Raw genomic sequence first — 26,481 nt, forward strand, 5'->3', positions numbered from 1 at the left:
GTGGTTTAAAGCAGTTGCACAGCACAAGGCTATTAACTATTTTGCTATTTTGCATTTAATTTATTTGTAAAGGAATATGTCAACACCTTTTATTCTAAACCTCCCATGTTGTGCACACTACTTCATTCAGCTGATGCAGTGTAAGAGTAGGTGTAAAATTCCATCTTTAAAAATATAACAACCACCATCAAAACAACATCAACCGTGCCCAGCTCCCAGAGCCTTGTTAAAGCAACAGCAAGAGAAGCCTTGTGTGCCACAGTCCAAGAGCAGTTACATTTTTCATTCTTTTAGTTACGTGGCTGATTGGAAAAACCAGAGCAGTGCTCACAGAAGGCTGGCCAGGCCCCTCCTCTGCTCTCACACTTAATGTAGGCCATACAAATATTAAACTCTAATGCCAGCCCTGCACTTGTTGTGAATGTTAAAGCCATGACAAACTCGAATCAATAACACATCCGATCTGAACGGCAGGAGGCCGAATACCTTCTGTGAGCCACAGTTATGACCTTACAAAACAACCACACTTTCCCAAAATTAATAAAAACCTGCAGCGAAGTCAAAATTGAGGCTATGGTTTTGGGTTTTGTTTTTTTGCCTGGCAGTTCTTACCTTTTTGTTGTTCTCTTTAATATCTTGAGGGTTCAGGGACCTGTAGTCACTGAGGGGGAAAATGGCACAGTGGGTATATACAGTATTTGATAAAAGCAGCAGTTTTAAAACAAACTAAATCTAAAAATTTGACATACAATAATATCATACAGTAACTAGCAATTTCACAGCAATTCAATCAACAAAACTAATAGTGTGGAAAATTAAAGGAATAAATAAATAAATAAATAAACACCGATTACATGTTTCATTGCCTGAAGCTCTCCATCTAAAAAAGAAGTTAAGGCAGGGACTAGAGGCCAGCCTTGACAACCAAATTTACCAGGAGGTAATCCGTCCTTGTCAGCATACAAAGAGCTTATTCCTCTCATCTCATTTCAACACTGGCGCAATTCTCATAATCATCTTGAAGTCAGTTCTTTGTATAAGATTAAGAAGAAGAAAAACAAATCACAGAGAGGGGAGAAATAATTGTTTATGCAACAAGGGAGAGCAAAGAGGTCACAAAGTTTGAGCATTCATAAACCTGGTTTCTTAGAAAGGACGGTTCCCCGCTTGAAAGCAAAGGGTGAAAACAGTTCAGCACCTAAAGCACACTAGTATTTGATTTTCAAGTTAAAAAATTGTTGAGTATTTCTATGAGTTAGCTTATGCAGACAAAGAGTATACAACTTACATTAGGTCTGGTCTAAAGTGATGTAATATTGCACAAAAGGATAAACCGTTTCTCCATGACGTGGTGAAATTGGTGATTTTCACTCCCCTATAGTTTTTTGTAACTTCTTTGCACCACACAAGCAATGACTGACTGGCATTTGGCTTTCTCCCCAAAACAGGACTTGGTATTGGGCTTGGCTGGAAAAAAAAAAAAAAAAAAAAAAAAGAAAAGATAAAAGAATTTAATGGAAGATGAGAATTAACATTAATTGACCTAACTAGATGATCTGTATCCTTTGATGTGAGTTTAGGTCCTTCATAGCTGTCAGTTTACAATGACTGTAACTTGCAAAAGACACAAATCGCGAGTTATTATCTACAGTTGTTGCCCTAGGCACTTGTCTCCCAAGGATGCAGATATACAGGATTCCAGATCTACACAGGGGAAGAGGCCAAGAATTGTACCAGTGGAAACATCCGTGCTGAAACACAGCACAGCCCTGCACAGCCCGTGACACATAGCCTTGAAAAGACTTCCCAAACTGCAGCCATGGAAAAGCATCCCCACGAGCCCTTTCACAATCGAAGTCACGACACAGGATTGATGAATTCCTCTGGTACAGGCTCCAGAGGAGAGTTTTTGGTGCTCTTTCTGTGCCAGTGAATGATTGCATAAAGGTAATTATGGCACCGTGTTTCTGAACAGCCACTTCCTACCCGAAGAGCTGCCTCTTCCAGGCTTCAGCTTTTCTACATGGGAAAGGAATTTTAGATGAAAACTCTTATCAGAGGGTGGTTTCTAACAAGTGTCATTAGCTAACAACCATTAGATCATCGTTAGCTAATAATGACCATTTCCAAAAAAAGTTATTTTGACTCTTTTAGTAACATTTTTGTGGGCATAAACCAAGAAATAAAATAGAACACTTCAGGCATTTGGCATTTGTCAGACTATCCGCTGCTCCTCAAATTCAGCATACTAATTACAGCAGCTGTTTTCAAGACATACACATTTCCCTAGAAAAATACTGTCACTTAAAAAACTTCTTAGATCTAATCAAACATGCAGAATGTGACTGATGTAAATCCTACATTTGAATTAGAGTGAAAGAACTGAAACCCCCTATTCTTTCAATGTAATATCGTTTAAAGCATATATACAAAACAAACAAGCTCTTGATGCACTTTAGAGCTAGAGAGTTCCCAAATTAACACAAATTAAGAGCAACTAATTTACTATATCACAGCCACTTTATGGTCAAACGGATTTACTTGTTATTGTCTATTTGTGAAAGACCAACGATGCCCCCCCTTGACTGAAGCCTGTCAGTGCTCAACAATTAGCTGCTATCAACTCATTTGTTTTCACTGCTTCTGGGGGGAAAAAAAAGTGCAGAGCTGGGGAAGTAATTTTTCATTTACTGTCAAATCAGCCCTAAAAAGTTGTTGCATAAACACACTACCTCCTCACCAGACAGAAGCACTGCTAACTCATTTACAAAGTGCAAAAGGTGTACCTTGCTGAGATGATTTTTTTTAACACCACCTCATATGTACAAAATAACTTGTTAGAAAGTGCTTACGTTTTGTAATCCTGTCAACAATTCAAATCAGCATGAACAAATCCATTAACGATGAGACAAATATCTCCAAATACACTGAATTAACAGCTTTAACAGGGATATACAAAATAGGAAAGGAAAAGCAGCAATAAATTATAAACTTTACCATGCACAAGATTTTAATGAGAGAAACAAATATTGCATAGGAGCTGCCAGACTGTTACTCCAGATTCAGTGAAGTAATTAAGAAGGTGTTTTTCTCTTGTTTTCTTTACAAACTGAAGCAAAACCCAGTAACTAATCACTGACCTCAAATTTAAGGTGCTACGTCACTTAAAATATATTTCCTATTATTATAAGTTATAGACATGGAAATAGCACTACTGAGAGAAGAAAACTAAAACATCATTATCAAATAGCGGAAAGGTGATATTTTAACAAATTATTAATGCAAAAAGCTACTTCTTCAAATCATAGAGCACTACTAACCAGATATATTAAATGTTAATTATAAAGGCTTAATACTTGTTGCTGAAACTATCAACAAAAATGGTAAATTTTCCAGTTGCCTCAACGCTTTCTGGTTAACACTGAAATTGCCTTAGGCAATATTGCCATTTAAATTACTTTAATTACTTATCTAACAAACTGAAGATGTAACTGAATTTAAAACCAGATTTTACAGAAGGAAATACAAAGGTATTAAACCAATACATTAAGCAGCTGCATACTTTATTTAAAAATTTATTCTAAAATTATCAATGTTTAAAAAGATGGACTGCAGATTCCTTGAAAATCTGGAGCTTTTTTTCTGTGTTTGTCTTTCCACTTATGTTAGATTTTCTAAAAGCACTTTTTCCAGAACACAGAAGATTTAGGACGCACATAATGTGCATAACACGTACAATCTTCTCTTCTCTTCTCTTACCTGATAAAGCAGAAATTGTATAAGGTTTTCTTTCCACACTTATTAGTCCATGTTTTTTTGATAAAGGTGAAGTTAATACCATGACAATGTTATGCTCCTAATCACCACCTGCATCAAAGCTTTCATTATTTAATCTATGATAAAAGCATTCCACTCCAGACACAATGGAAATACAGAAGTAAAGGCAGAACTGTGTGTGAGCGCTTGACAGGCCTTCAGAGGAGTTAACAAATGTTAGCTTTAGTTTCTTTTTCTTGTATGTGTGAAAAATCATTATGCAAAACATTTTCTTTTGATATTTGTATGTTGGACATATTAATTACTGGCTTGGTGCAAACACAATTACTACCAAGTGCCTATTTCTAGCATGTATTTGCTCTACATGATTGGTAGGAACTAATCAGATGAAATGAAAATTTAATAATCTTTTTCTTACATCATTCTTTTCAGCACTGAGTACACAATTCTTCTAAACGACACAGCAGTCACGACTTGCCTTTTTGAGCTCAAAAGCTGAAGTCCCTGCGAACTCGTCTGGAAATGCCACTAGAAAGCCCGAGATATCTACAGCAGATTGCCAGAGCTGCTCACTGATCAACAGGTTATGGAATCCAGCACAACTGGCTTCTGTCCAGCCGTGGAGCAGCGCACGGCTAGCGCAGAGGTTCCAGAGCTCAGAGGGTAGCTCAGATCTAAACGCAGCACCATGCGATGGATTTATCAGCTGGAGTCAGCAATGGCTTCAGGATATCTTCAGTTCACACTCAACAAAAGCACTGAAGTCTCTATTCTTCTTTTTACACATTCTGGAAGCTCAGTTGATATGTTTTATAGTGTATGCATTTTTTCTCTTGGGAGTTTATCCCATCGGACCATTATGTTAACAACAGGATAATAGCTTCAAGTATTAGGCTGCATACCCACACTTAAAAATATTCAAATAGTTGTTTTTGCTGCTCTGAGAAACCCAGCACCAGGCACAGTGATGGCTCACACAGCAAGGGTTGAGCTGCATCTCTGACACAGCCCAACACTCAGGAGGAGAAAATCAAGACTAGAACAGTGATGAGAACACAGGGCTATGGGACGGTGACACAGACAGGATGAAGACTCTAGGGGCTCAGTCTGAGGACCTCAAGGGCTTGTAGGCAGGTTGCATGAGGGTAGAGGTGTTTAAAGAAAGCTGGAGTGTTGAAGCCCAGAAGAGAAAGATACTGAGAGAAGGGAAAAAAAATATTTGTAATCTAGGTGGAACACTTACGTGGTTTGAGTATTAATGAATGAACACAACTCCTAGAAGACGAAAGGAGCTGAGACAACCACCCAGGACTGGTAATTAACTGCAGCAGAGGAAGCTCAGATTGAGCTATCTCAGATTGAGATAGGGTTGAAAGTCAGAATGGGGAAGACCTACAAACAATGAATAAGCAAGATTTTTTCCCTCAAGAGGCAAGTACAGACACTGGCCTTTTAACTTATTTGACTGAGGAAAATAAAAGTGATTTTCCCGTACCCCTATCAAAACCACGACGCTGTCTGGGCTCACAGAAAATTGTGCAACCATTAAAATGCAAGGTAAGGTAAATGAAAGAAAGGCACAAGTAGGTGAGTGAAAATGTGCAGCAGGTGGCTGGATGTAGAAGTCCAGGAAACTCAGCTGAACTGAACAGTCTGAAAAGCTGTATAAAGGTGCAATAGAAGCAAGACACCAAATACATTTCAGTCAAATAGGTAAGTTTATATCCTCAAAATGATATTCTAAAATTTTGTTTTTTAAACAACACAGGATTTCACCCATAGGAATGTCCCACTAGCCTGGGAGTATTAGAATTTGAATATGGCTCATTTAATAGAATTTATGCCTTTGGCAAGGTCTGTATGTGTCCAACATGCATTCAATTTTGCTTATTCTGGGCTGTGGAACAGTCTGGGCATAAGTCAAGAAGTGGTATCAGGAATTTCAAATACAATATGGAAAGAGTCTGCAAAGATAGAATGGAACAGCTTTCTGTTCTGTTCCAAAAATAGAGAAAACGTCCTCGTGACCCAGTTGTGCTGAGATGTTCTTTAATTAGGGTAGTTAGGTATTTTTTACATAGCAGGTCGTCACCATATGATTACAATTTAGTGACTCATCAAAATACAAGTGGCATTGCTCTTTGCTTCTAATAAGGGAAGATCATGCATGTATTAGAAAATACACATTTCCTTGAAAGAAATGTTAGTTCTGCTATTCTGTTACTCTGATAAAGAAATTGATCAGTTTAGGAGAACATTCTTTAACTTTGTGCTACTTATGTGCATGGTGCAAAATGTCTCTGGTTCCTACTGTCCCTAAAAATGAACAAGATATGAAAACCCAGCTGCTGGACACAAGTTACACCGAATTTATTTCCTATATATGATTAATAATGAGAATTTAGGTAACCTCCAGGTTTCAGCAGCAGCAGACATCTTAAAACTTCGGCTTCCTCACTCTTCTGATTGTGCCTACAGCTAATGTGGATATGCAATAAAATACAAACTTTTATCTCAAAAGCCTTAGGCATAAGCTTTAAATTGCTTATCATTTTACAGGTTTAATTTTGGCACAACCAAACCAGCCCATGTTCAATCATAACCCAACACTTAAACATCTGCATGAGCTGACATGATGCTCTCATGTTTGAATGTGGAAGGTGAAGAGGAAGGTGAAATCCTTGGGACGCACCTCAAGTTAGCAGTTGGTCAAGCAGGTCTGATTATTTAATGCAAAAGGGTTTTCAGTTGCCTGTTATATATTTTGATGGCCAGGAGTCTGGAAAGAGCTTTTCCAAACCATACCTGGACAAAGAAATGAAAGCAAGCCTGCAGATGGCTGCCTCTGGTTACTTTTACTCTGAGCACCAAGGAAGTGATCTGGTAGAAAATTACAGTATGCCATCATACAATTGAAATGTGCACATGTATATAACCTACAGGCATCCAGTGCACAAAGATGGGAGAGACTGCAGTAACAAAGGCTACTGCTACGTACTTAATTTTGTAACTTTTTAAATTATCTGGTAGCCTCCTTTTGCTTTTTACTTTGTCTAGAAATGAAGTAACATTTTCTTAGCCGAGTCTTTTAGGGTTTTGGTTTGGTTTTCATTGTCAGGGATTAAAAGGATGAAAGAAGCCAAGAATTCAGAACTAAACTCTAAACCTTCAGAACCAAAATTCACAACACATCAACTGCTGGACAATTGCCTCGTTTGCGCAACAGGACACAAGGCTGTCTGCTCATGGCAATCAATTAAGAGCAAGGCAGACGATTTATTTCCAGATGACAACCTCCCCCGTGGATGTTCTTAGCAGAGAAGAACAGGACTGCACAGGAGTGTGGGCAGCTACCTCACCAAGCTGAGAAGCCCTAAATTTATTAGCTAATTGCAAGGAGAAGATTATGTTAATGAACTGGTAAAAGGGAAACAAATCTCAGACAACATAATTAATTGGTTGCTTATGCGGAAGTAATTTCACCTGATGGTCAGTACAGCCAGGAAAAAAGTTACAGTGATCTCCTTCTCAGACTGAACTATTAAAAAGGGATTGGGCCAGGCTCACCTAGCTTCTCTTCCCTGAGGTCGCATAATCTTTGTCTTGAGCACCGTGTTTTCAATTAAAAATCTCAAGAAAAGCTGTGGAACTCATACCATTAAGCAGAAGCCAACACGGAGCTCGGTCTCTGATGATTACACGTATTTATAATGTAACAGTATGAACAGATGACATGCAGGGATGGGGCCTCATTTTTCTCCTCTCAGAAGACAGGCAGTTTCCTTGTGTCCACCTTCCTTCCTCCAGTTGTCCCGGTGGCATGTGGGCTGAATGCTCTGCTCTCATGTAATCTGTGCTGGAAGCCCAGATGAGCTACCAGGATGCTGCTGGTTCACAATCCCTGGCTCTGTGCCACGATGGGAACGTTCAGGGTTTTGGGCAGGTTGCCAGAATTAAGCAACTTAAACCACAGATGAGGAATAGCAATTTTCAAAGCTTTTAACTTTGTTAAATGTGAACTGAACTAGCAAAACGCACCTCCCTGGGCCCAAGGCTATCTCTGCCACATTTCAAAGGCCTGCAGCAAACAATGGAAGTGTTAGAGCTTGTCAGAAAAGGTCACAAGAATCTCTTCTAAAAGAAAGCACAAGGCAAACTAAAAATGAGAGTCACTGCCAATTCTTCCTAAAAACAGTGAACTCTTGTTGCTTTTGCAGGAATTTCTTTTGACAGAGCCATTAAATAAACACAAGTCATTATCCCACTCTTCTGAACATTTCAACAGACACGGTTTTTTCAGGCAACCTTCTGATGTTGGCTCATTAAAGGTGACATTGCTCAAAACTTTATAGTTACCTATTTTGTAAATCTACTGCATCATTTATATTACTGCCCAACCATAGGCAGATTTATGGAAGCATTAGCCTTTACCTATGAGAAATCTTTGTTTGAAATACTTGAGAACAGAACACAGATGCCAGATTTGTCCAGGTATTGCAGCAACAAAGGAAAACAATCTCTGTTTGGGTATGCTTAGAGCACTCAGTATTTTTAAGCCTGGTACTGATGTCACAGTACCCCTGAAGGCCATAATACTCCACCTGGCTGACAGTGGAAATAAAATAAGTATATTTTACAATCCTGCATGAGGTGCTGGTGCCCATGAGCTGCTGGTACCCATGAGTTGGCACCAGGCATAAAGATGGATATTCTTAAAGCTCCTGAGGACAGCAAGAGATAAGCGAGAATTTAATGGAAATAAGTTTTTGCCTTGATAAACTACTGCATCAGCAGCTGACTCTATGTAAACAATCACGAGATGGAGATTAACAAACGTATTGCTTCCCTCCTCAGTGGTAAGGAGAAGCTGTCCATAGATGATGGGGAGACATCTGAAATGCTCAGTACTTTTTTTTCTACATCTGTCTTTATTCTACAAATCAGATGGAAGTTGGAGACTTGCATTACTCATACAGGCACAGAAAGGTCAGATTTCAGCCCCATGTGGAAACAGCTTAGATAAACCAGAAGCTTTCAGATTAGCTGAACACATTTAATGTAATCCTAAGGTCCTGGAAGAACCAATGTGAAACAACATCTGAAAGGAATAGTCAGTTTTGAGACTTGAACATAGGGGAGAATATTAGAAGTGTAGGAAAAGACTACATTTCCTTCTAGCCTTTAAAAGCATAAGAAAAAGGACAAATAGCAAGAATGCAGACAAGCAAATGAAAAAGAGATGGAACAAACAATTAAGGCCCTTCTTAGCATATGAAAGTTAAAAGAAGACAAGCAACAAACATTAATTTGTCATCAACAAATCATGAGTAGCACTCCAAGTTCCTTCTACAAGAGGGAAGCAGGGAGTAGAGAAGCATCATATAACAGATTACAGATGTAGCTGAGCTTTTAATTGTCTTTCAAGATGCTCTCATAAGGAAGCATGGAAAACAGAGCCTTAATGAGACTCATATAGGTGCAAAACAGGCTGGAAAACTATATCCAAGACTAGTTTTAGGTGATTCTTGGAAATATGCATTGAAAGGGGTTCTGCAAGAGTATTTCTTAGGTTCAGTGCAAGTCTGAATTAGGAAGGTGAACAATGCACTGGACAAGAAGCTGGGATGGACATCCAATGGACATTGAATGCACTAGAAGAACTCCAATCACATAAAAAGCAGTCAAGTTCTGAAAAAAGCAGTATGAAATTCAATAGCTGCAAGTGAAACATAGGAAGGAGTAATCATTTACATAAATGCAGGATAAGGAAGAACTGGTTAGGTAACAGCTCTTCACAAAAGGATATGGGGAAAACAGTCTATTCAAGCTGAACATAAAGTCAACAACATCAGGCTGTTGTGAAAAAGACAAACATTGTACTGAGATGTACAGACAGGAATAAAGCTTGCAAGATCAAGACTGCCTCTCTCACTCCACTTAGCATCAACAAAACCACATCAAAAATTTTACATTCAGTTTTCCCTGCTGCAGAGTGTAAGGAAGATGAGCCCAAAGAAAATTGCACAGGGGGAAAAAAGAAGCATGAAGAAAGCTAAAACACATTTAGGTCATTTATAGTATGAACAAACAATAGAGGAAAGTAACATGGTAAATCATCAAGCACGTAAAATTCCTAAGAAGAAAGCAAACCCTTGGACCCCCAGACCAATGTTTACCAAAACAAAGTTACAGGCTTTAGTTGCTAGAGGTCAGGCATCAGGAGGAGCATTCTTTAATGCAGTATAATGAAAATGAAGCACTCAAGACTGCCTGGGAAGGCCATGGATGCTTCATTACTGTTTAACAACAGGTTGCAGAAATCTTTCATTTTGTAAAGGAGAACTTAGCATTTGTGCAAGTAGAAAGACCAAGTGATCTTTCAGATGTGCTTCAGACCAACATTATCTGTGTCTCTTACCTCCAGAGCCTACAGCTCACATGGGCTGCTGCCAGCAGGGAGCAGGAGCCTGGCAGAGCTTCCTTCCATGCTCTGGCTGCATGGGAAGGAGCTGGAAAACCCCTAATTCCCACCAAGCAACACTTCACACTGGCCTCTCAGTTCAATCACCCACCAAAAAACCCCATTTCCCATTCTAAAAATTAATCCTTCCATGGAAGGCCTGATATTATTAGTTCCATAAGCAACTCATGCACCAATTCCCCAAGGTTAATCAGATCACCTTGCAAAGCACAGCATATTTTGCTTTTTTTCCTGGCACACAGTTATCTGAATACACAGGAAGTTCAATAACCACTAACAAGTCTCCAAATGAAAAACTCTACAGTTGTACAGTTTACAACTGTCTCAGATGTTTAGGAGACTGGCTACTGACTACAAGCCCACCACTCCAACTGCTCCTCGTGAGGACTGCCAGAGAGGAAGGCTCTCTCCCAGTCAGCACATTTCCAGAGTCACAAAGCCACTTTAAAATCTAGGATACCATTACAAAGGTTTTGTCATCTGCAAGGTGAGAGTTCAGGTCAAACCCAGGACAAGAGTCAGAAAAACTCCACCAATTACAGCTGGGTGAAATGAGGCATTTAGCAAACAGCAACATGCAAGCAACACTGCTAACCAAATCAGCTCTCAGCCACAGCAGAGATGTCACAGACTGAACTGAGAGACAAAGATTACCTTAGAGGGTTTTTTAAAGAAAAAACAGGATGACAACACTTGAAAAAGCCTTCTCTACCAGAAACAGAATGCTTCACTCTCAAGCACCACTCATAAGCAACACAGAAAACAAAAAAGCATTACTAAATAAAGCAAGAGAAAAATTAAGGAATGACAGGCTTGAATATTCTTGCTTTAGTTGCCCAACAGAATGAGCACTATTTAAGCAGTGTGAAGGCAGATTGTTATCTTTACCTCTCTGAATAGTACCTTATTCTGTGAATAGTCCCCATGGAATAACAGCCACTACTCAAGGATTCAATGGCTTAATGAACATAACAAGACTGGCACAATCTGGAGCTTAATTTGCATGCAGTTTGAATATTTTTGCTTTATTAGTTTCATTTCAAAATAAAAATACACGTAAAAGTAACAGCAATTCAAGTGCCACTTGGCTTAACATATATTTTTCCAGGAATGCCTACATTATTCAAATTTGCTAATTGCTAGGACTTGTTCAGCTAAAAGGAGAAATACATGTTAAATGAAAGTATCCTTTTTGTTTTATAATATGTAATTAACACAAGCTTTTCTAGCTTCAACACTGTCAAATCTATCCTCTTGAAAAATACACACATAATTTTCATGCGACAAATTAAATTTGGTGTGGTTATGCTTTTAGCACTCAACAAGTAAAAGCTTGTAAATGAAAAGCTGAAGCATAAAGGTATGGCAAGTCTCATTTAAGAAATCAAAATCTTTGGTAGAGAAGAATTCTCTCCTGCAGAACTCAAGAAAAGCTGGTAATAATTAAATACTGCCAATGATTAACACTTCACATTACATGTTTATGTTGAAAGTCCTAGTTAAAGCAGATCATGATACAAACCTAATCAAATCACTGAATTTCATTCTCTTATGATGCCTAGCTAATAACCACACAACAGTTGGAAACTGTCAAAATATTTTACAGCTCAATTGTAATTCCCATCCAAGTCTAAGCATGCAGTAATTGGGCGTTAGCCACGTTCCAGGGGCGTTACAGCAAATGCACAGCAGTCAGATCTTCTGGGTTTCATTTTTTTAAACACATGTAAAACTCCTAAATGATCCCTAGGATCTACTCCATAAAATTTTGAATTAAGTATTAGTACACTGTCCACAGAGATAGCTTTTTTCATTAATTCAATATAGTACTTATGTTAACATTTTAAAAATTAGCTTGATATTTGGAACTACTGAATTTGTTCAGCAGCTCTTTCATTTTCCTTGGTTTAAATTCCCTAAACAAAAAATATTTTGTGATTTAAATAAAAAATAAACACTTTGAGCAAAAGGTTACACAGCAAATACTGTAATATTAAAAGATTTGAGACAAAATGCTGATTTTGACTTTGAGGAACAAATTTTGCAGCTCATACATACACGGAGTATTCCGAGCTAAGAGAGAAAAGAAGGGTACTGCCACAACAGGGTATGTGAAGAACCAGACAGGGTTGTTAGCATGCACTATTACACCTGTACTGTGCACAATTCTCAGGAGCACGGGACCCAGATAATGGCCTGATGGGTTTTCCTGAACAGACAACTCCACAGGCATTTCTGATTGGAGTCTGTATTTCCAAGGCAGTATCAGAGATATGGATTCATGACTCCCTGGTCTTTCAACACTGTTCCAATCATTAACCCATGCATTAACTAGCATTAACTCCCAGTGACAGGCAGATGACATCACTGGATCCCCAATACATTCATGTCCACTGGATTAAAATCCTCAAGCAGAGTTATGCCTTTGAGCTTCCACAAATGGAAGAAAGTGTTACATTTCAAGTGCCTTTTGGACTTAGTTCACACAGTGTGTTAAAGAAAATTAAACATTACTGTCAGTTTCTCTATTGGTCCCCAGATGATGCGATGATTAATGTGCTGGGTGTGAGCTGCTTGTGATTCCAAACACCCATCTGCAGGCAGAACTAGGGAACACCTGGACAGGAGGACTGCACCACAAGACTTCAGTCTTTCAGTCAGTTATTAGAAGGAGCACTGGAGGAAGGTACCAACTGCTCTTTCTTGCACGGGGGGATGAGATGAGATTTATCAGAGAAGCCCAAAGGAGCTACACAGGATAAATCTTCAGCCAGCACAAATGCAGAAAACTCACACTCGAGCCTCATACATCATCTTTAACATGTCTGATCATGTCCAGCTGTTACAACATGCAGAGCACTTATCACTCACACATCTCAAGTCTCCTGCAATACTTTTCACTGCACAAGCACCTCGGGATAGGTGGAGGAGGGAAAAGAAGGGAGCCTTCATTCCTGCACAGGAATTTCCATGCTTTGGGAAGTGTAAATTAGAGCATTACTACTAGTCTGACAGTAAGTTTGCTAATAAATGTGTAGCAACATATCTAATTGCATAACGAGAGATTAAATGATTATGACAGTCTTTGAAATGGGGAGAATAAAGGGAAGAGAAAGTTAATGTAAAGGGAAAGCTCTGGTAACACAGCAAACTAGCTGGAATTTCCAAATTTGGGTAAATTTATAAAAGCCAACTGCTCTAAATAAGCTTCCAGTGGCATCTACAAAGTTTGTTCCAATACTGAGTGTTAGTTCCAAGCTACATGAGCTTTTAAAAATTATTCAAAGGTGCAGAATCCATCATCTTAAAAACACAAGGTTTTCACACTTCTAGGCAACACTCAGCAGCAGAAGCATCAGCCAAGACATGACTGGGAAACAAGCACAGCAACATCATTTGATTAACAACTACCTTACCTTTAAAGCTGTACAGGAGGGGAGTTCAAAGAGCAGTTTTTCCTACAGTTACAATAAAACTTACAGAGCACTCAAACAGAAGCGCTGAAGCTCTAGTGGCAGAATGACAAGTTGATAAATACATAGTGTGCACACTGCTTTAGTCATAGTTTAGCTTCTCAATGAGTTACATTCACAGTTGTTTTTTTCTTTACCACATGTAAATACCAAAAAGTCATTTAGCAACGATTTTTATTTTCTCCTGTTCATAAAACCTTGGCAGTGTTAGGTGCTGGTACTCAACAATCCCTTCTTCAAGTCTGGGAGTGGCTGGGAGGAAGCAGGAAGGGGAGGGCACTGGACTCTCAGAAGAGGAGTTTAGGTAGGCAAGGTGGGTCTCACTGGTCTCCCAAAACCTCTTTTGCAGCTGGTAGAGCCTGGCTGTTTAGAAGATTCTTCAGAGCAGAAGTCAAACTAAGAAGCTCCAAGCAGACTAAGGAATGCTATCTCTGTCCCTACGTTATGGAACACTACAGAGGTATTTTATGTCCTAAGTCAGACAGAAGAAACATATTTGTAACTAACTTAACTACAAAAAGAGGTCAATTCTTATGGACTCTAAACCTACAACTGACAGCCATACTCATCACCAGTTTCTAGAAGAATCCTTTAAGATGAGAAGGACAAAACGAGACTATAGTAGGATCTGATCTCTCTTACTCTCTTTTTGCTCAATAAATATGAAAATAACCCATTTTAAACTTTTTATTTTTAATGTGACTCTATTTCTCAAATAGCTCCAAGCAGATATGCATTTTCCAGTGTCATTCAGATCACCTGTTTGAGGATCCACACAGAGTCCATTAGTCATGCAGGGCCAGAAGCAAGGACAATATTAAAGAGTTTAAGGATGTGAAATTGCTAAAATCTGGTCAGAAAATAGGCCCACTGCATGATCTTGCTTTCTTTATTCTTTTTATTCTGTACTGGGCATGAAATTCTGGCAGAGCAACTGTCACAGAAAGTGAGACTGAGGTGAAAAAGGACCAATTACACTTCATCTGTGCTCAAAAAACCCCAAAACACAGAAACCCATGCAAGACCCAAAATCCAGAGCAATACATTACATTTGTCTGGGGACTAGTCACAGTACTGGTTTCCTCCAAAAAAGGAAGGAAACACTATTCCAAAAGAGAAGAAACTGCTCTGAAGCAAACCTTGTAATGTCCCGTGTGTTGTATGGGTTCTATGATTCTTTAAATGCTTGCAAAAAAAGACAGGTTGTGATTTTAAATCAACCATTTATGCACCCAAGGAGACCAGCAATGGAAGAACATTTCAAAAATGAGGAGGCTCTCGCTGGAATTATCTTCTACTATTTCCTATTACTCACACCTATGCCACATTCTGGTCCTACATTTGAAAACAAAGGTAAGTATGTAAACACAAGAAAGGATAGTGTCCTAAAAGTCCTAATTCTAGCAGGCAAAGCCCCAAACATCTTTTATAAAAAAGTCTAATCTTGTTGCTATAAAGAAATGTAAAAATAGTTAAATGCTTTTGCAGAGAAAACTCCTTCCTTGAAAACCCCTCAAAAGCAATTTTTCTTCTTAGTCTTTTTTCTTTCTTTTTTAATCCAAGTGGTAATCTTCCATTAGCATTTTAGGTAGAGTGGAAAAGTTGTGGTTACAGTTATAACCACGCTGAGTATTGAACAATATTTGGTTTGCCATGTTTTTTTATATGTAAGCCCATTGATTGATCTACACAGCCATGTCTCAATAAAAGATTGAATCCCATTATGTTACTGACTCACTGCTGCCAACGACAACCATGATAGATGACTTACCAATAGCACAGAGGGCCAGGAGAGCACCTCAGAAAAGCATCAATTCTGCAGCATTGCTTTACAGTAATAAAAACAAAGCTTTTCACAGAGTTCCTAAGAGCACTCCAGCAATGTTAAGGAAAGGGCTCATGGTGTTACAGAATATGGTTGAGTTATGAAGCAGATTCTAGAATAAAACACTTGAATTATGATCTGTTAAGCCATCTGTATTGAATTGGTGTCTGAATTCACTTTCTAGAAAGGCTGAATGTAGATAATAAACATATATTTGTTATATATAAAGGTATATATGTATACAATATTCATATATTGTTATAAAGGTATACATATGACATATATACCTTTGTATGTATCTATATACGCATACAGAAAGAAAATATACACTCTCTCAATATATAAAAAACACCCCAAGCTTACTTGAAGTAACAGAAACACATTCTGACTATATGTTTTTTTAAGTAAAAATTACTTTCATTATGTTCCAGAAGCATAAAACACAAGGCAGATAATTGGAAAAAAACCAGAAAGAATACAAAAATAGAATACTCCTTTTATTTATAATTATTTATGGTGGTATAACATTTTAGGATAATTTAAAGGTTGTTTAGCTGAGTCAGATTCTAAGGATATATTTGCATTGAAGCAAGACAAGAAACATGACCCCTGCAAGGCTTTAAGATTACAGTTCCTTGTCTTAAAGGTGTTGATGAAGGGAGGGAGAATGAAGATTTTAGCTGGCCTACCAAAGAAAAGGAGACTGTACTCTTTCTTGTGGCTCGCCCTTCCAACACACAAAAGACAACAAAGGGGCTAGAAACAACTCTAACCTGCCCCAGTTCCCGTTCGTGGAATCTTGGGTGCAAAGATTTCACTGCTCTGGAACATAACTGAGGGGCAACTAAATGACCTCAACTGCTCCATGCCTTCAGTGAACTCTGCATTAAGTCTCAAGAATGCTTACAAAAATCCAGCCATGTAATAGTCAGCATCCAGAAGTTCTTTCAAAATGTATTTCTCTGGTTCTGCTGCATGCCGGTGACAACCTCTCCCCCAGCTGTGCAGGCACAATTTGAGCACTTGTGTACACATCTGTGAGCTTAATGTTGGTCCCCACACTGAGCCCACAGGGAAATAAAGGTGAATTTCTACAGCCACAGTGGGCTTTAATCCATGCCAGCAACAGTGATGTGCTCTTGGTGCTAAAGATGCCAGGCATGCATATGAAGTTGCTCCTAGTCTCAAAATTAAACATCACAAGGATGTTTAATTTTACCTTTACAACCAAGGTAAAAAAAAATCAGTAATGAAGCTTCCAGTACCTGGAGAGCTGTGTTCTTCAAGATATTCCACCCCAGGTAACTATGGGGGGTGGGGCGGGAGGGGCAGGGTTGGGGTAATTATTCTGTTTTGGTTTTATTTGTGTTTGGGGGGAAGGGGTGTTTGCTTGTTTGTTTGTGTCTGTTGAAATACTCCTTATTTTGAGGATGGTAGACATGTTACAACTACTGAGTATCCCATGGCACAGCATCTGTGAGTGGGAACTCAGAGCTCACTCCAGCAAGCTCTGCTCTAAAGGAATATGGGGAGAGGCAGGATAAGATGTATTAGAAGATGTTTCACCATGCTACATCCTCTGAATCCAAATGATTTTTCCCTTGTGAGAGACTGCCCTCGCAACACCATAGCTCTCTTTAAAGTGGTGTAAGCATTTAATCAGTGAGTGTTTAATCAAGCTTTTAAATATTCAAGCTGAGCTAATATATTAAGCTCACCAATATTTTCTGTAACATTTAAAAGGTGATTTCCTTAATGGCTTTAGTTTCTAGCTGGCTCCTTTAAATCCCTTTCATTGAGCTAGAGCACATGATTTCATTCACACTTTAAAAGCTTTTCCTACACATGCCTTTCAAAGCTGATTTGTCTGAATTAGACATACGAACGGTATCTAAATTCTGTGCATTACTTATTAGTACAAACTATGAAGTATCATTCAGGAGTTAACACAATTATCTGCTAAATTGCAAAACAGCTCTTGTCAATAATGAAACTAAGTAAAATATGTCCTCTTTTTATTGTGATAAAAACAAATTTGGTATATCTAATTACACATAAAACTACTTAAGTTGCATCAGAAAGGGTTCTTGCTTTAAATATATTTTTAACCTTTTTCCCCCTTTATTAACAGTCTCTGTACAGACTGCCTGCACTATATTAACTTGAGATCCATCTACACGCTTCTGCACAGGACAAATCAAACCATAAAATATTAGCAGGATCTGGATTTTGTATTCAAATGGCTCATTCTCCAGCAAAATAACATCTTTTTTTTCCTATATACTCAATTTTTGTTTTCCTTAAAACAATTCAGAAAAAATGTGAATCAAAAAATATGGTACATGCCACAAACCCCTCAGACAGCTCATATAGTGACAGTTGCAGAGAACAGAGTTCTGCTGCTGAAAGAATAGAGAAATAGATTTAAAAGGAGGCAGTGAATCAAAAAACCCTGCCTTCAGCTTGATGCCAATAAAAACCAGAATCACTCAGTTCCTTTGGATTGTTTTCTATTTATTTTCTTTTCTTTTATGCAGTTAATATTTTAGGAAATTGTTGGGTTTTTCTCCCCCCTTTTTTTGTCACCACAGACACTCCCTTTAGGCAACCGTGCATCAACAATCCTCCCACGTTCAAAGTCGGCTACATCTGTTGCTCTTTCCCATTGTTGAAAATTCCTGCCTTAATCCTATTTGACTTTATTCATGCAAAGGTCATCCTGAATTCAACAAATGGAGGAGCGATAGCAGGCACACTGTTGAACATGGCTAAAAAATGCTCTTGTAGAACATGCAGCTAGTGTGCCGGCACTATCGCACAAGGACTTGCTTTATTATGCAGCCCCTTGTCACCAGAGCTCTGTTGCAGTATGAATTGGCAACATATTTCTCCTTGCAACTCAGGAATACAGCATTTTCCTTCTAACTGGCTTGATTTGCTCTCCTTTTAAAAAGGTTTGTGCTTCACTTGTATTTGCTGGTGGGTATGAGTGCCACATACACACACAATATCTGAGTGTTTCACATGCCCTAAGGCTTGGCTTCTGGCACCCGTGGATTCTCTTTCTCTCCTGGATTTCACCTCTGAGTATATCTAGCTTCACAAATCTATTTCACTAACCTGCCCACATAAAACTAATGATGATCACAATTTTAAATAAATTAGGCAAAATTCTATCTAAAAATACTCCTACAAAGCAGGGTAGAACAGCGAATACAAACACCTCATTTTAGGGCCATCACTGCACTGCTGATTTACTTACAAATGCCATCTATTTTGGTTTTAGACTTATTTTTCTTTCCCAGCAACAAAAAGCATTCTGGCTTAGAGCTGTGATTTATTCCTATGCTTAAGTATCTGACCCAAACCAAAGAACATTTAGCAGGAACAGTGAATTAGTAAGCAAACCAAAGTTAACTATCAGACTGATTTATGAAGGGAAGATAATTATTTTTGTAATATGTCCATAACTCATCATGACAGAAGCAAAGGAATATTTATTCATGCACACTAATTTCCAATTTGAGGTGCTTGCCAACCATGATGAACCAAACCCATCCCTCAGGCAAGCAGAGAACCAGGCACATTGTTAATGTGCTCCTTTCACTGAGTGCTGCACCAGGGGCCATGGATGGGCCATGGATGCTGGAGCGGACTTTATCTAAACCAGCCCCAGCTCCAGGTAACAGCTAAAAGTTAAATTCTACAACGTCAACTTCTACAAATTGCATTGAGGTCCTTGTTAGGTGTAAAGGAACATTGGAAAGAATTAAGTTTTTATTTGAAAAGCTGTCCTGTACTCTGCCTGTGTGGCTCTTGTTAAGGAACCTGATAATAAGGTATCAAAACTGTACAGAAGAGGGATAGATTTGTTCAGTTTTTTATTGCAAAGATTTTGAGGATTTTTTTTTTTAATGATGGTTGAAAAAGGTCTTAGGAGAGAAGAAGTGTTCCTTCTTTCTTCTACCTTCTAAAGAGCAATGCTTGAACTAAACATGGGTCTGTGAAGCCCAGCATGAGAATCAAAGACCTGCAGGTGACAAACCACAGGAAGGTGCTCCTCCAGCACCTACATCAGGAGCCCATGGCCTTGTGCCATCTGCCTGCCTCCCCACAGCTCCCTTCTGTGAAGTGAAGGCAAATAACTCACAGGAAATAGAATAAAATAAAAGGTCCTCACTGGAGATAAGGATTTTCAGATGACATCTCTCAGAAGCTGGCCTAGATCTCACCAGAGCTGTCATTCAGCTGGTTGGGCAGGCCAGGACTGCTCAGGCTGTCCAGCCAGTGGCTGTGCCTAATTCCCTTGTCCTCTGGGAGGGAAACCAAACACTGCCATAGAAGTGCTGATATTTAGGAACTGCAGCACTCCAGAAATCTCAATGCATCTTTTCCACAACTACTGAAGTAGTATGCTATGACAACAAATCTGAGATGTATAATTTGTAAATGTAAGTTTAAATTTAAAATATGAAAAGTGAGGCCTGGAATGTCACAATGCTGGTGCAGTTACCAAACCTTACTTGCACAGACATTTTACAGAAGTGGTAACTGGTGCAACCCAGAACTGCTGCAGGCACTGACAAAGTTTCCATCCATTTCAGTAGGAGCTACATTGCACCAATAATGCACAAATACCTTAAAGAGTAATTATGAAAATGATAGAAGCAGTCAAGCATTTATCAACCTCAACATTATGTATATTCATTAGCAATGAAAAATATTTTTCCAGGACAGTTCTGGAGACCTGTTCTCTGCATCCCCACTACTAATAAGGACCAAAAGAAGAAGCAGTCAAACACATCAGTAGCAGCACTTAAAGTTGCCAAATCAAGTGTTCAAACATTATGGTTACAAATACATTTTTATTAATACCCTTTGCATAATAGTATATATATATATATATATATTTGAATAAAATCAGAGGTCCACAAGAAATCCACCTCCAGATTACTGTAAGCTAATGCTTTTGAGTCCTCAGTGTGAGTCACCTAAGACCTGACCATACAGAGAACTGTTTGCTTTAGAATAGTTCATGTGACATGAAACAGCACCCTGTCAGGTACATGGCACTACAGTCAGGCCAACAGCTCTGCTAATTTATCTGGGTTGGATGCAGCTATGAACTTGAGAAAAAAAAACCAAAACAACAACAAACAAACCACCACAGTCCAAAATCTGGTTCAAGAGATCAGCTTAGCACCATACATAAGGAATTCATGACAGAGGGAAGGATCCCATTCCCTGCTCCTGGACAGCACTCAATATTCACAGAAAGCAGTGCCTTCTGCTGGCCTTGGCTCAGCACACAGCCTGGACTGGCTCCCTGCAGAGCAGAACATACAGTGTGGCATGAGCCACCACGTGAGGATCCATCCATTCCATCCAGGTAATACTCCAGCTTCTGGGACAAAGAGAGAAGGGGCAGAAGATGGAAGCAGCTCAGCTCTGCCTCCAGTCCTGGGCAAAACTGCTACAGAAAATTTGGGCAAATTGTTGAGGGTTTTAACTCTCAAATTCTGAAGAAAGCATCTATCTTAGAGATAATGTGACTATAGAGAAGCACCTAAATTTTTTGACAGCATGGGCACAAGATACCTCAGTCAGAAAGGCAAAGGCTTCTACACACAGAACATGGAAGGGCTTGGTTTCCTCTATAGTCTTGATGTCCAAGAGTGTGTTCCTGTTGGGCACCAGTCATGGGAAAAATATGAGGGCAACATAGTCAAGTTCACAAACACCATTTAAAACTCATGAAAACAATAATAACAAATTGCTTAAGTATTGGATTAAAAAATGGGGCCTCTTTTACTCTTTAAAACTTGAAAAGCAGTAAGTTTAATGACTTGTCTGTGCTTCCATATGATTATCTCACTATCTCTCTGTTCGTATTATGTGTGCAGCTCGTTTTTCTTCCTATTAAAACAATAAATGTCTTTGAGCTGCATATAATGGCAGATTTTCTTAGAGTGTTTTTTTTTTTTTTTGCTTAAGTTCATTACAGTAGACATCCTCCAATTCTATCCAGTACCTTCCAACCTTCCAGGCCTTCCTTGAGCGTGAACCATCTGTCTACATAGGGAGTGACAAAGATCTCATGAGAAGGAGCTGTACAATTCCTTTGCAGCAAATGTGAAGCTGAAAAGGAGCAAAATTATTGAAGAAGATGTTCCAGAGAGCTGGGAAGTTCTTATGTGAATGGACAACTGGAGATACTTTTGATACCAAGAGACAATGAGAGATCTTCATCTCCCATGTGGAATTTACTGTCCTTCCTCCACTCAGCTGCATTACTGTGCCTGTGTTTTAGGATGAAGTCTTCCTGCTGTTTGGTCACATAACTGATAATCTTGAGGTAAATACAAGTGGAGAAAACAAGCAACTGGAGACTTTAGGATCTCTGATATCTTGGGAGCTGTGGGGGAAACTGTCAATTCCCCCATTCCACTAAACCTACCTGTTTTGTCCTCTAAGCATTGATTCTGGCTTAGAATAAATAAGAAGGAGAAAAAAAATTACAGGTTCCTTCTTGTTCCCTTGAGAAGTATCTCAGAATTTCTCTTCTTTCATAAGGAAGTAATTTCTACCTCCTTTGCTGCTTGAAGGACAAACTGTCTATCAGGCAGAAATCTTTCTGGACAGCCTGAACATCCTGAAGCATTGCAGATACACAGCAGGTTACCAGGGATACTGGATTGAGATGGGTTACTACATATCATGCAGTAAATGATTCTGTATTTTCTGTAAATATTTCATTAGAGCTTAAAACAACTAGCTTGTCTGGCATGAGAGAGCAGATTATTACTTGGCATGCAAAACAATTAATTTTAGTTTTAAAATGAGAGACAGAGAGAGCTTTAACAATGATGGTGACAAACAGAGATGTTACTATTGGCTTTGGACTGCTATGTGAATGTGTATTCTCCTCTTCCACTGACTTAAAAGGCCATCACAAGTTCTTGTCTAAAAGCACCAAAACCAATTCCTCTGTTTTCGTGACTACCAGCAACACCATGACCTTCATAAAACAAGAATGGTGTATACAATAATGATAGCCTTAAGCTGATTTATCATCCTCTCCTGGTCCCATACACTTTCATCAGTTGCAAGGCATAACTAAAAATCCATTCAAGGTAAACTTCAAAAAGCATCTTGTGTTCTGATATCAATTTTATGTCTGTTCATTTAATCATGGATTGCCAGAGAAAGATTTATCCCCAGGATGGAGTGCAGGAGTCTCATTTACTGGGAGATTCTGGGCAGGCAGCTGTGAGATGGAGCTCTGAGAGCTCCCGAATCCCAGGCTGGCAGCTTGTCAGCCTGCAGCTGTTACTCTGTAAGGAACGTGTTTAACCAACACAGGCTTCCAGACCCTGAAGACGGGAGAAAGGATTTGAGACCAAGATGGATTCACCAAATACAACATACCTGTTTACTTTCAGTAGGTTAATGGTAATGGCAGAAACCTGATGGATTCCTGAGGCATCAACATGAGTTTGGCTAAAGTCTGGCAATAAACTGAATACACCAAATCCCAAGAAAAGCCTCTCTCAGAATTGTTTCCTGAAAGTGAAGGGCATATGCTATCCTTCAAAGGAGTCAATGAGTAAATGTCAATCCAGCGCAAGAAGTATTTTCTTCTAACATTTAAAAAGAACTCTATGGTTGAGGATGCTTACCTGTTTCCTCCTCTCTGGTAAATAATGTTTTACTTCCTACATAAATTCAGTAGCATTCCTGCCCCCTCATTTTCACAAAGACAATAAAATCCTTGATTGTGCAGAGACAGGTTGCTTTAGCTCCTCTACTATAAGATACAGGCACCAGCTCTTGGACTGATCTTCTTTCAAATAAATTCAACACAACACGAGAAGAGAAGAGAAGAGAAGAGAAGAGAAGAGAAGAGAAGAGAAGAGAAGAGAAGAGAAGAGAAGAGAAGAGAAGAGAAGAGAAGAGAAGAGAAGAGAAGAGAAGAGAAGAGAAGAGAAGAGAAGAGAAGAGAAGAGAAGAGAAGAGAGAAGAGATCTGAATTCGGCTGAGATTTCACCCTGCTGAAGTTCATATGTATATTTTGCAATCAGATAAAACAATGATGAGCACTGATATGCATGCTATGTTCTGGTCTGATACCACATTTTGAGCCTGAGACCACATTTGTTTTCCACAAAGTCAACAAGTGGGAGAAATTTGAAGTCCCTATCACCTCTGTGAAAGGCAGAACCTGATTATCCAAACCATGCAAAAAGCAGTAACAGATGTACGACAGTAACAAGCCCAACAAGGCTTCAGCACTGCTGGGCTTGACAGCTCTGTAGCAGTTTGATGACTGAAGAGCTTAATTACAGCTTTGCACTTTGTCAGACTCACCTAAATAGAGTTAGCACACCATAGTTTTCAAGTCATTTGAGATGATTAACTGTGGGGCAACTCCAGATCTCAGACTCTGCATTGTAAGCTCTCTCTGATGACTCAGATTAATTTGGAGGAGACACACAAGACAGGAGAGAATTAAGATATTCCTTTAGAGAGTGTGAATAGATAAAAAAATTTGAAAGCAAAACTTCCTCCAAACTCAGATATGGCAAATACTGAGCTAATTCTATGGGCTGAAGAGCTGGACCTTTATGGAGTGTTAAACCCTGTCTTATCTAAGATAACTGACCCTTCCTCACCAATACAGCTGACAGGGGATCTCCAAGTATCAAAAGGACCTGCTCAAGAGGAAGACACTGAAGAGGCTTAGAAGGGGTTTGCTACTACAGGTGACTGACTGTTCATCACTCAATAAACGTGTTGGTGTGCAGATGGCAATGACAGCATTTGTGTTTTTTTGGATTCAGCCAACGTGATGAATGCTACTAGCATGTGAAGGAAAAATGAGCAACAAATACTCTGTCAAAGATTTGCAGAGGAGCTTTTGGAATATTTTTCCTTAAACTCTGAGGTTCTAATATTAGTGCTGTGTTTGTGTAGTTTAAAGATTAGCATTTCTGCTCCACAGGCACTTCCTATGACAACAATCAAGACAGGGAATTGAACCTGCTGAAACCACTTAGCCTCTGGTGTAACTCCCAAAACTTTCTGCACACAGCAAACTTGGACAAAACACTGACATGATTTAACTTCCCTTTACCTAAGTTTACCTCTATAGGACTATTCCCCTACATAAGGGCCATGTACTAAGTTCACGTTTGTATAGTGCCTATACCTTTGGATGGAAGTTTTTCCAGAGTTGGTAAACATTTTCTCTATTATTGAGCAATAATAGAGAAAGTAATTTGTGCCAAAGTCATTTGTGCCAACACTCCAAGTCCCACCTGGGCACTACTTTGCACTGTTCTGTGAGAAAATGGTTTCTTTTCTTTTAAATGCTAGTACTTTTCCAAATTTCAAGAAGCATTCCAAGTAAAGTGCTTTTGATCTGAGTACAAAACAGTTCAAGCACAGAAAAAAGACTATGCTCACAGAAAGCTTTCTGCATTGCAAGTGACCGTACAATATTTTAACACACCCACTCACCAAAACTTTCCACTGTAATATCATGAACCAGGACATAACATCTGCTTTGGAGCCTTCCACAATGTCTCCTATCCTCCAAAATCCTGTTGAAAAAATTAATAAAAGCTTTCCTATAAAAGAGCATGTGAGCACTGAGCTCTGCCTTCTCTCCCAGCCCTAATGAAAATCAGTGTTTCAGCACGTGGACCTCCGCTGATCTCAGCTGTGCCTCAGGGTCAGGGGCAGAAAGGTGGGCTGCAAGCAGGCAGGCACTAAAATATTCACCAAGTAACACCACACAGAAAAGCAAGACTGTCCACAACAGCACAGTCTTCTCAGCAAGTTTGATCCTGAATCTTTTCTAAATCAATTCCACCTTTCAGACACTAAAGCTTCATCTAGGGTAGACAAAAACTGCAACAACCAAACTCGGTAGTAACATGTTATTTCAGCACAGCAAAGACAGGTATGAAGCACAGAGACACATTTCCTTGGATGCATATTTGTAAAAACATACCTCTCAAACAATAAGCAAGGGGGACACAATTTCCACCAAGCAATCTGATAAAAATCTCCACAGATGTCTCTTCACAGCCTTGGTAGTACCAGAAAGCTTTGCTTTGGCCATTTTGCTTTGACCCAAGAGCCAGACTCCACCAGAAATCAAATAATGTGTCAATTTCATGCAGAATCTCATACAGAAACTCCAGCTAACAGGACTGAATCCCATTTCAGAGCATTATAAAACTGCTTGCTTTGATTTCATATATCCCTGCTTGTGGTTTTGCATATGAAGAATAACTTGTGAAGTGTACTTGTAGTCTCACTCCACTGTTTTGTTTTGCAGTGAGCACACAGAGATTAGATTTCTGGTCTCGTACTCTTTAGCCTGAGTGAGTGGTAAAATTACAACAAATCAGAGCATGAGTGGACAAGGACATGTAAGCAATCTGGCTCAGTAATTACACAATGAAATGACAGGCATGACAAGTAGCTTCTCTCAATTCTGAAAATGAAGTACAGCAGCTCTGATTCAAGGCAAACCAGATGATAATGTGCATCCATTGGGCAAGACACGCTGGAAGGGAGACTTTCTGTCCTCTTCTTCCTACCTTTAAAACAATGTAAGGCATTCATTTCTAAGAAAGGTCCATTAACTTACACTATTAAATGTTTATTTTGTTTAAAGAAAAAGCACAAGTGCTGCTAACTGTTGAAACACTGGAGTTGAAATCCACACTGACAGAAGTTGGCTTTTGTAGTAATAAAACATCCACACCTCACATTACCTCTTCCACTGAAATTGACTGTTTTCCCCTTGAAAAACAAATGGATGTGCATATATAAGTATCCTTAGTCTGGACATTCCTACTAAACAGCTAACCTGATTTAAAGTAGACTCTCTTTTTTTTTTTTTTAATGACTTC

General features: G+C 39.0%; 1 protein-coding gene across 8 annotated transcripts in view; it reads right to left on the minus strand.

Annotated features, from left to right (window-relative positions):
• EHBP1 (EH domain binding protein 1) overlaps positions 1-26,481 on the minus strand; it is a 206,559-nt gene that overhangs the window by 78,761 nt on the left and 101,317 nt on the right. For all 8 annotated transcript variants that reach the window (XM_030946204.1, XM_030946198.1, XM_030946201.1 and 5 more), the window contains 2 exons: positions 1,289-1,467; positions 613-661 (listed from right to left, as the gene is read on the minus strand). In XM_030946204.1, coding sequence (XP_030802064.1) covers positions 613-661; positions 1,289-1,467 — 228 coding nt within the window. The remainder of the gene's footprint in view (positions 1-612; positions 662-1,288; positions 1,468-26,481) is intronic.

This window comes from Camarhynchus parvulus, chromosome 3, assembly GCF_901933205.1.
Source record: "Camarhynchus parvulus chromosome 3, STF_HiC, whole genome shotgun sequence".
In the NCBI taxonomy this organism is placed as follows: domain Eukaryota; kingdom Metazoa; phylum Chordata; class Aves; order Passeriformes; family Thraupidae; genus Camarhynchus; species Camarhynchus parvulus.